This window comes from Ischnura elegans, chromosome 9 (genome assembly GCF_921293095.1).
Source record: "Ischnura elegans chromosome 9, ioIscEleg1.1, whole genome shotgun sequence".
Lineage (NCBI taxonomy): Eukaryota > Metazoa > Arthropoda > Insecta > Odonata > Coenagrionidae > Ischnura > Ischnura elegans.
The window spans coordinates 108,877,862-108,888,464 of NC_060254.1; the positions used below are offsets into that span (position 1 = coordinate 108,877,862).

At 44.1% G+C, this 10,603-nt stretch overlaps 1 protein-coding gene across 1 annotated transcript; it reads left to right on the forward strand.

Moving 5' to 3' along the window:
- Positions 1 to 3,180: 3,180 nt before the first annotated feature.
- On the forward strand, positions 3,181 to 7,038 carry LOC124165034 (uncharacterized protein K02A2.6-like). The gene has a single exon (XM_046542272.1). The coding sequence runs from the start codon at positions 3,181 to 3,183 to the stop codon at positions 7,036 to 7,038; it is 3,858 nt and encodes a 1,285-aa protein (XP_046398228.1).
- Positions 7,039 to 10,603: the final 3,565 nt, after the last annotated feature.

The following is a 10,603-nucleotide window of genomic DNA, read 5'->3' on the forward strand; positions in this document are numbered from 1 at the left end:
GTGTGTCCTTCGGAAAAAATTATAGTACATATTTGCAACACAATCTCAATTCGCAGCTCATTGAGTCTCGCACTGATTTGACCCGAAGATTGTTTCGGATACGTAAGTGCAGAGTTCACACCGGACTAAGCAAATGAGGAGTGGATACCACACATTCGCGGCAGAGAGTCAATGAGCCGTCAGTTCCTTCCCCTGGGTCACCTCGAACTCCACAGAAATTTGTTTGGAGTGTCCGAAGGCGTCACCCGGGAATTCGAAACCGGGTCCCTTTGACCATCAACCCAACGCTTTTAAACATATGGCCACCTCTCTCTCCCTTACCCATTTTAAAATTCATACTGCCTTTTTAAATAGGAAATATAAATAGTTTTTCCATCATTCGATAAAATTCAGCACTAAAAGGGATATTTCAGAGCCGATGGACACATTGGTTAATCGGTAACAGGTCAGGAAACTATATAAAATATACCAGGATCTCTCCGGAAAACTAATCTAAGAATACGATAGGAAAGGAAATAATTCAGCGTGACGCAAGGAACATCAGCTTAGAACGTCTTTTAATTCTAAAGTCCCACCGAAACGATAAATTAAGAGATACATTTTTCCAAAAGAATGGTTTATGAATTCGTTTTCATCCTCAAATTATAAGAAGCCGTATTGAAACCACTGGTGTTGTTTTAAGTACGTGTAAACGAATAACAAACGATAAATAATTATTCACGGGTTCTCAACAAGAAAGCAGTGTTTTTGGGCAACAAAGTTTCAATGGCATAGTCTGCCATTGTCAACGGGTTCGCTGAACCCAGGGCAGATGCTACCGACGGCATAGAAACGTTGATTCTCAAATAAATAATTACCCGGCTGAATACCCATGAAAACTTTATTGTTAAAATACGATTTTTCGCCTAGTGGTTTGCATTTAATAGGTGCTTGGCCGAACTGAACTCAGACAGAGAAATAACTCACAGCGCTCGTCTAATTCTTTTCTTCTTTATTTCGTACGGTTCTGCATTTAAACGGCTGGGTGATCTGACAACTCCCGCTCTTGAACAGGCTTTCGGGGTAGTATGCAGATGTATTGTACAGTCTGATAGAAGAGAAAGCGCTGTCATGCTACTTCACAGAGTGGCCGATTGGCTGCCACGGAGTACAGAGATAGAGAGAAAAAAAGAACAAATAAAGAGAGGGTGGGAGGGGAGGGGGGTGTCCGGTCGAATGGGGTCAAAGGTGAAGTCCAATTCATGAATAATGCACGCGGTGGATGAAGGGAGGGATGGAGACAGGTGGAATGGGGGTGTGGAGGATCAGGGGGTTGGGTTGGGGTGTGGGTATGAGGGCGGGTGGGGTGGGGTGGGAGAAAAGCGAATTCGGGCGAAGGGAGAAAGTGAAGCCGAGGGTTGAGCCACACCAGCCAATACCAATCGATTACAACACACACACGAAACCCAAATGCAAATGTTTCATTAACTTTCCCTATACTTTAGATACAGTACATACACTACTATTCAGTTAATTGAATAATCTCAGAGTCAACGCCGAGAATATTCATCACTAATAAAGTTCATTCATTTTTTCCCCCGAAGTTTGCCTGTGATAGAGGAGCGGTTTCACACAACTGCAACGTGCAACGTGTTTGCAGAAACCGATCGTCAATTCAAAAGAATTTAAAAAGTAATGAGTTAAATGTTAAATTTACAAAATAATTTTCTGGTTAGCTTCCCAACCTATTCACGCGAGTGAATCATCCCTGGTAGTTAGAACACATGGGTTCCCTTCGTCGTTTTCCATGATCAAATCCTGAGTGAAGCCTTGGAACAACCCTGAACAGTAGTCATGGAAGCACGAGGCGGCACAAGGAAAGGCAATAATTTTAGAGGGGGAGCAGCTGCACCCACTGCTCCTTTGGGCTCAGGTATAAAGAGCGAAAATGAATAAAAATTTTGTGTTACGATATCGCTCGCTTCCTCATTATATTCTGCTTACTTTTGTGCACGCATAAAATTACCTGGAAAAATTGAGGCTCTCAAGGATAATTTACTGTTTTAAAGACTTACCATCCGATAAACATTAGGCAGTTTCTTATTTGAGACTCGTATAATGGCAAAAAATTCAGCCATTGGAGGTGAGAAAAATACTTCAGCAGTCCTATCAATATATAAATTTTCTTATTAGTCAGTAGTAAATTTACTTATTGCCTACCACCGAATCTCACCTATAGCTGGGAGAACTCATTTATTGCAATGTATTGGTGAATAGACGTTTCTAAAAGGATCAGGTTTATTATGCGTGCACTAGTGGCTAAAAGAACTCGCAGAGAGCGGACGAAAAATAATAGCCCAAGGCTTGGATAGGGTTGACCTATTCTCACATTTGGTGACCGATTTCAATGAAAATCTAACAGCATAGGGTAGAAAATGAAAGGCATTGATTGCGATTCATTACCCACCATTAGTGTATTCACAATATACAAATTATTTGGTTTTACAAATACCAGTTTAGACGAATGGCAATGGCCAACTTTAACCGCATTAATTAATAATAATTATAATTTTTCGGTGACAAAAAGTCAAATTCAATTATATTGCGCTCATTATATCGACGCACTCGCAGCAACATGTCGATTGAGGAATAAATTTTACTCGCGGCAGAGTAGCAAGGGATGCCTGGGTTGGAAACGCGAAGTGGGAAGTGGAAGACCAAGATTCTGTATGGCTATGGAGACTCAAACACGGGGCATCCGGTTCAGCAGGCGATTAATTAACACCACTACGGCCGGCAGCTACGCATAGATTTCTAGCAGAAAAAAGATAGTGTCGCCAGTAACCACAAATAAAGCTTGAATGGATTACATAGTTCGCGGAGGGACCATAAATCGCTGTTAGGCTTAATGAAATATTCATATATTTACATAACGTATGTGTTGGGATCCAGGTGCCGGCCGAGACAACCAACTGAGGCGGCTGACTAACAGAGGTGGCTGACTAACGCAGAGCCTGTGCGTCATCACCTGCCGTTCGCATAAAAGGCCGTGGCCCGGCATGACGGAGGCGGTATACAACTCGACGTCAAGCCTCGATGTAACGGAGTGACAATAAATTGTTGAACCCGGAGTTGGTGTTTTATAATTAAGAGAACCCTACATGGTGGCAGCGGTGCCAGGAACGCAGCGGCGAGATCCACATGGCGGAAGGCAACAGCACGTTCGTGCTAACAGCAGGCGTGACGGCGCCCTCCCAATTTTCTTTCGTGGCGGAGGATTGGCCGCGATGGGCGCAACGTTGGGAGAGATACTGGGTTGCGTCTGGGCTGAAGAAGCAGAGCGACGAGGAGCAACTCAACATGCTGGTGTACGTGATGGGCGAAAAGGCGGAAGACGTACTGCTTAGCCTACAGCTGTCAGCAGCGGATAAGAAGAAATACAAGAAGGTATACGAAGAATTCAAGAATCACTACATGGGACGGGTAAACGTCGTATACATGAGGGCAAAATTTAACCAACGCTGCCAGAAGGAGGGAGAAGCAGTGGATGAATTCATCTCAGACCTGTATCGCCTCATACAATATTGCGAATATGGGTCACTCCAGGACGATCTTCTCCGAGATCGAATTGTGGTCGGAGTCTACGACGCGAAGCTGTCGCAAGCGTTGCAGATGGATCCGGGCCTAACACTGGAAGTGGCTCTACGGAAGGCACGTCAGGCGGAAGAGGTGCAGCGCCAACAGGGGCTGCTGAGAGGCACCCAAGGGTCAACGCATCGCGGAGTGGCATCAGACTATGAGGTTAGTGAAGTAAAGAAGAGGACTAAACCAATTCGCGGCAAGCGAGCATCACCAGGGGGATGCAGCGGACAGAGCCAGCACCAGAGATGCGGCAGATGCGGGCGTAGTCCTCAACACGCGTTCGCAACTTGCCCCGCGAGACAGTCAACGTGCCACGCGTGCAGTAAGAAGGGTTATTGGAGAAAAATGTGTAGATTGCGGAAATCCGTGGGGACCGTCGTAGTCCGGGAAGAAGACGACGAAGAAGATATTTATTACTTGGGAATTGTAGATACTAATGTAGAGCCATGGTGGGTCACAGTCACGCTGAATGGTGTCGATATTAAATTCAAAATAGACACGGGGGCAGACGTAACAGTGATAGGGTCCCTCGTGGTTGAAGATAAATTGCAAGGAATTAAATTAACCCCTACGTCTAAACGACTATCAGGCATAGGAGGGACGAACTTTTGTGCGAAGGGAAGTTTCGAGGCTAAGCTGCAGTGGAAGGAAAAATTGTGTGATGAAACAATTTACGTAACTCCCGGGGGCAGAGAGGTATTGCTAGGGAGGCCAGCTATTCAGAAGTTAGGAATATTAAAATGGGTCGGGGTGACTTCCTTACGTAACGGGGCACCGGAGAAAACATTCCCTGCGTTATTAAATGGACTAGGAAAAATGGAGAAGCGGTATGAAATTCGATTGGAAGATAATGCAAGACCATTTGCAGTGACTACTCCGAGAAGAGTGCCAATTCAGCTATGGGAAAAGGTAAAGGAAGAGCTGAAACAAATGGAAGAAGAAGGCGTCATATCCCCGGTTGACGAACCAACAGAGTGGTGTGCACCGATGGTCGTCGTTCCCAAGTCAGATGGAAAAGTAAGGATATGTGTCGATTACACGAAGTTAAATGAAGGAGTACGCCGAGAACGACACATGCTACCAGCAGTGGATGAAATTTTAGCCCGTCTAGGTCAAACTAAAGTAATGAGTAAACTCGACGCCTGCAGAGGGTATTTTCAAATACCGTTAGAAGAAAAGAGCAAGAAAATGACGACATTCATCACGCCATTCGGAAGATATTTCTTCAACCGCGTCCCAATGGGGTTGGCGTCATCGGGAGAACATTTTCAGAAACGAATGTCGGAAACATTAGCAGGTTTAGAAGGTGTTGCCAATTTGCTCGATGATGTCCTAGTGTTTGGTGAAACGAGGGAGCAGCACGACGAGCGCCTGGAAGCCGTGTTGAGAAGGCTTCAGGAAGCAGGAATCACCCTGAATTATAATAAATGCAAATGGAGAGTAAACAAATGTCGATTTTCAGGACATGTAATCTCGGCAGAAGAAGGATTACTTCCTGACCCGGAGAAGATAGAAGCTATCCGCGAGATGGAAAGACCCAAGACAACAGAAGCGGTGCGGCGTTTTCTGGGTATGGTTCATTACCACTTAAAATTTTTGGATCACCTGGCAGACATGACACAACCATTACGAGAATTATTATCTTGCAAGGGGAAACTTCCTTGGACTGAAGTTCACGATAAGGCATTTGCAGCGATCAAGAAGAGGCTCACTGAAGCGCCCGCATTGGGGATTTATGATCCAAACAGAAAATGCAGAGTGTCGGCAGATTCGTCATCGTATGGTTTGGGGGCCGTTCTAGAGCAGAACCAAAACGGGGTGTGGAAAGCCGTAAGTTTTGCGTCCCGATCCCTAACGGACACGGAACAAAGGTACGCGCAGATAGAAAAAGAAGCGTTGGCTTTGACTTGGGCGTGTGAGAAATTCACCTCATACATCCAAGGATCCCATTTCATTTTAAGGACGGATCATAAACCATTAGTGCCCTTATTGAGTACCAAACCATTAAGTGATTTATCCGCGAGATTGCAAAGATTTCGCATGAGACTTCTGGGCTACCAGTACACTATTGAGCACGTTCCTGGTAAATTGTTTTATACCCCAGATATGCTTTCCAGAGCACCACTGGCCAGGAGACCACGGGATGAGGACATAATTATGGCAGAAAAGGATGAAGCGATGGTGAAAGAAGTAATAAAGGCTCTACCAATGTCAGACACCAGGCTGGAAGAAGTCAGAGAAAAGCAAGAAAGAGACGACGTCTTAAAAGAGATAAAGCAATACGTTCGTAATGGCTGGCCTGCGCACAAAGAAGACGTTGAGCTGCCGCTGCGGAGATATTATGAAGAAAGAGGATATCTCAATGAGGGAGAAGGATTGCTTATGCATGGACACAGAGTTGTTATTCCGAAGGAGTTAAGGAAGGAGATGCTCGATAGGTTACATAAAGGTCATCTAGGAATAGGGAAATGTAGGGAAAGAGCACGAGATGCAATTTGGTGGCCAGGAATATCGGCAGACATACAAAATGCAGTTGAAAAATGCGAAGAATGTCTGGAGAGGCGTCCACAGCCCGTTGAACCCCTGATGCCAACTGCAGTTCCGGAAAGACCCTGGATGATGGTAGGAATGGATATCGTAACCGTCCGCAATCAGAGCTTTTTAGTTGTTGTAGATTATTTTTCCAGATATCCGGAGGTGGCGAGGTTAACAAGCACTACCGCAGCAGCAGTCATCGGAAAAATCAAAGCGATTTTCGCTAGGTTTGGGATCCCAGAAGTTGTTAGATCCGATAATGGGCCACAGGTTAGAGGAGAAATGTTGGAATTCGCCAAAGAATACGGATTCCGGCTAATAACGAGCAGTCTATTATTAGCGAGAAGCAATGGCCAAGCAGAGTCAGCAGTAAAAATAGTTAAAGACATTTTACTGAAGGAGAAAGACCCAAATTTAGGATTACTTGTCTACAGGTCAACACCACTGGAAACCGGATATAGCCCAGCAGAGCTGTTAATGGGAAGGAAACGCACAAACCTTCCCATTTCTTCATACTCATTGCAGCCATCGTGGCCGAACCTGAGGGAGCACCGGGAAAAGATGGGAATAAAGAAAGCAAAGGCTGCCGAGAAATACAATAGAAGACATCGAGCTCAACCGCTGCCCGAGCTGAAACCACGAGACCGAGTTTGGGTGACTGATAGGAAACACTACGGGAAAATCGTCAATAGACGCAACGAGCCGAGGTCATACGATGTGGAAGTTGACGGCGGCGTTGTTCGGAGAAATCGAGCATTCCTCGTAGCGGCCAAATCGGTGGCGCAGAGCAGCGGGTCCGGAGCGGGGGAATTCCATCGGGGTGAAATAATGACAAGAAGCGGGCGGGTGGTGAGAAAACCAATATGCAGGTGTGAGAGATAAGAGGCTAACACTTTTCTTTCTTACAGAGAAGGGAGGGTGTTGGGATCCAGGTGCCGGCCGAGACAACCAACTGAGGCGGCTGACTAACAGAGGCGGCTGACTAACGCAGAGCCTGTGCGTCATCACCTGCCGTTCGCATAAAAGGCCGTGGCCCGGCATGACGGAGGCGGTATACAACTCGACGTCAAGCCTCGATGTAACGGAGTGACAATAAATTGTTGAACCCGGAGTTGGTGTTTTATAATTAAGAGAACCCTACAGTATGCATCATATAGAACTATACATTTCCGGAAAATTTTGTAATGGTATCCGTACCGTTTTGAGCAATAACGCATGCTATGAATCGCTTGAGTTTGCTCATATTTAACACTGTCGAATAGTTCTCACTTTTCATAAAGTAAAATTAAACAAATGCTTACTCTTTCATCTCGAAAAAATACGTCAAGTGTCTCCGGCATACTACCAATAAAGTGTTTTCCTTTTCACTGGGCTCTTGATAGTCCAATATTTATAACAGCAGGTAGTATGATTATGTACATTCACAATAAAACTTTTCCTTATAGAATTGAACACGGATACTAATTCCACGAATAACACGGCGATTGTATAACCTTTCCGTTGCATTACAAAGTATAGCAATAGACACACCCTAAACTGGTAGACCCAAGCATGATTTCATGTCGATGATAGACCTTGGATGGCAACCGTACGTGATAAAATTGGCCAAGACCGTACAAAGTGGAAGACTGTCGCAAACAAATCCAAGGATTTTAACCCGACAAGAAAAACTTTCTAAATTTTATAATGACACGCATCAATTTCACCTTCTGTCATCATAATTTTTACACACTGACAAGAGAAATAACCAATGCTAGATTTATTGGAGGATTAATTGAGATTATTTCGCTTTTCCTTTTACGGCAACGATGACAAAAGTAGCAATACCTCTTTTTTTAAGCAGCTATAATAGCAGCCAACTAAAACGCGTAAACCATGCTTGGGTAGATAATAATTCATTCAACGGTCTCCGAGACGCTGGATCTCTCACAGCCAAGACCACTGAGCAAGGAGGGAGACTCGTAATTCACCCTCGCGAACGACCACTCATCCAACGCCCGCCGAAGTGAAGCTGATGGCTCCTACTTCAATGGCTGGTTTCCTAACACTTGCTCTTATTGAGGTAGCTTGCGGGGTAGAATGTAGATGTAGAAGGCATGCCCAGGCCTTGCAAAAGCTTTCGCCCTCCAGATGAGCATCTAAGGGAAGGGAGGCGATGGTGAGCACAAGGTGAGTAGGATGGACAACATAGTCACCGCTCAGACCAACTTTTCCATTTTCAACTTCCCTCACTACTCTTTGAATTCCAGTAACATTTTTTTCCCTGAATTTATATCATTGACACAGAAGTCGTATGGATGGAAAAATTCAATAAGATATTGATTAAAAAATTGATTCATGCAATAGTACTAGTAGCATAAATTGAGTAGCCATCTTTCAGCATATCTAACTAAATGCCCGCCTCGGCACTAGAGCCCACTGACGCTTAGCTCGTTCAACCACGATTTTCTCCATCCCTCAGCTGCTCATCTTGAGTATTTCCCTGACTCTAACCGAAATTCCCTCAGATTCCCATGACTCTGAGACACAATTTTTGTTTCCTTTCCCAGACCGGCATGAATGCGATAGTGTTTCAGTGTAGAAATGGAACACTAAAACGTATTGGCTCGTTCGACTTCTCGTGGAACGCATGCTGCGAGCTCTTGAAAAGAAAGGCAAAGGAATGCGCACAACTCCAGCGAGTGGAGGGGAAATTTGGTGGATGAAATGTAGTGGGTGAACTAGGGAAGGGACTCGAAGCGCTTCGGATTGAGTCAAACATATGCATCGAATAGAGTCAAGTCTCAAGAAAAAAATGTTAATTTTAGCCTACACTCCCGTCTGACAATACTTATTCAGAACAGGCTCGCCCATTCCCATAACAGAGGTTAACGCAGGTGTCACCATGTTTTAAGTGGATAGTCTTATAGAGGCCGTCTAAGCCTCACTGTCACTAATAAATTCAATTAATACCTTTAACAAAGTTTTCCGTTGGCGACTAAATGTGCATATACACGCGAAGTTCATCCAGCAAATGTAGGGAAAAGGGTACACACAAAAGCTCAAGACGAAAGGTACTTGAACTCACATGATTTATTCACAGATTAAAAAGAGTAAGTATATCAAGGCCAGTGAACAGATCACAATAAAGTATCTCAGATGCGTAACACTTCCTTAAACATGGCCTTATAAAGGAAAATCCGAAAATAACCTATAAATACAATTATATTTCCAACAGAATTTTCCCATTGAACAGTATATCATCTTTGTGGAGGAGAAAAAATATTAACTCGTCAAGGATTTGACTAATAATGATCATAACGAGTGAGTATTACTCTTAATTCAGGACTAAGTGAGTTAATATCTATTCTCCTCCTCATAAATGATTTCCATGCTCATCTGTAAAAAAATTTTCCGAGAAACTATTTTTTAAATATGTTAATGGATATTTGAAATTTTTCGCCATCGCATGTTTTCAGCGAGCAGATCGTAATACGACGCGGTGCATCAAGGGCGGCAAAGCATAAGGGCAGATGGAGATACTGAGGTTGGGGTTGGACATGCCAAGAGTCGTCTGCCCCTCCCCAGTGTCCCTTTCGCTCGAACGCCAACCGCCACCCCTGAGCGAGAACCACGCCCCCTCCCTGCCACGCACCAACCCTTTCCTCGCTCCAAGGCCGCATCATCAACGGAACTGAACAAAATTGCACCCTTTGTTCGGAGGGAATCGCCGTTTTTGGACGAGAGCGGCGAAATAGACAACTTGCTGACCCCCGCGGAATCCGATCCCCTCGCACCACAGACAAATCGTCCTCGCGCCCCGAAATTCCTCCAACTGACACCTAAATTCCACCGACATCAGACGAGGACCATGTTTAAATGAACCCAAGGGCGATGTTTATTTTTGTACATTCTCACCGATGTATATTCCAACTTATCGGAACAGTTATTAGGTTTGGTTACTCACAAGAGATATACTCATAAAAGGGTTTATAATGTAGCGATTGCACAGGTTTTGACAGCTACCACGATATTGACAACATTTTTGGATTTTTTAAAGCCCGAGGTCAATACGAAAATATTCAAATTACCTAAACGTATATACTTCAGCCACATCGCGAAAAGGAGTAAATTTAATTAATGAATAATGCTACGTCAATGGATATCGTATCAATTTCCATACATAACTAAATTTACAGTGGGAACTGACACCGTCATACACACAAACCGTAGGCGTGGTAATGTAGCAGAGCGTGGAAGCAGGCAAATCGTAATGAGAAACGATAAAAAATAGTAGTTTTTTCTTTGATCGTTACCTTATTGTGGCTAAGTTGGTTCTTTAAAAAAAATATTTTTAATATGGTAAAAAATAATATAAACGTTATAATTAAGAAATTAATGAAAAAACAAAAAGCAGCCGCGCACCTTCCACGGTCCTACGAATCGCCCTCGCATTTTGTCGACACCA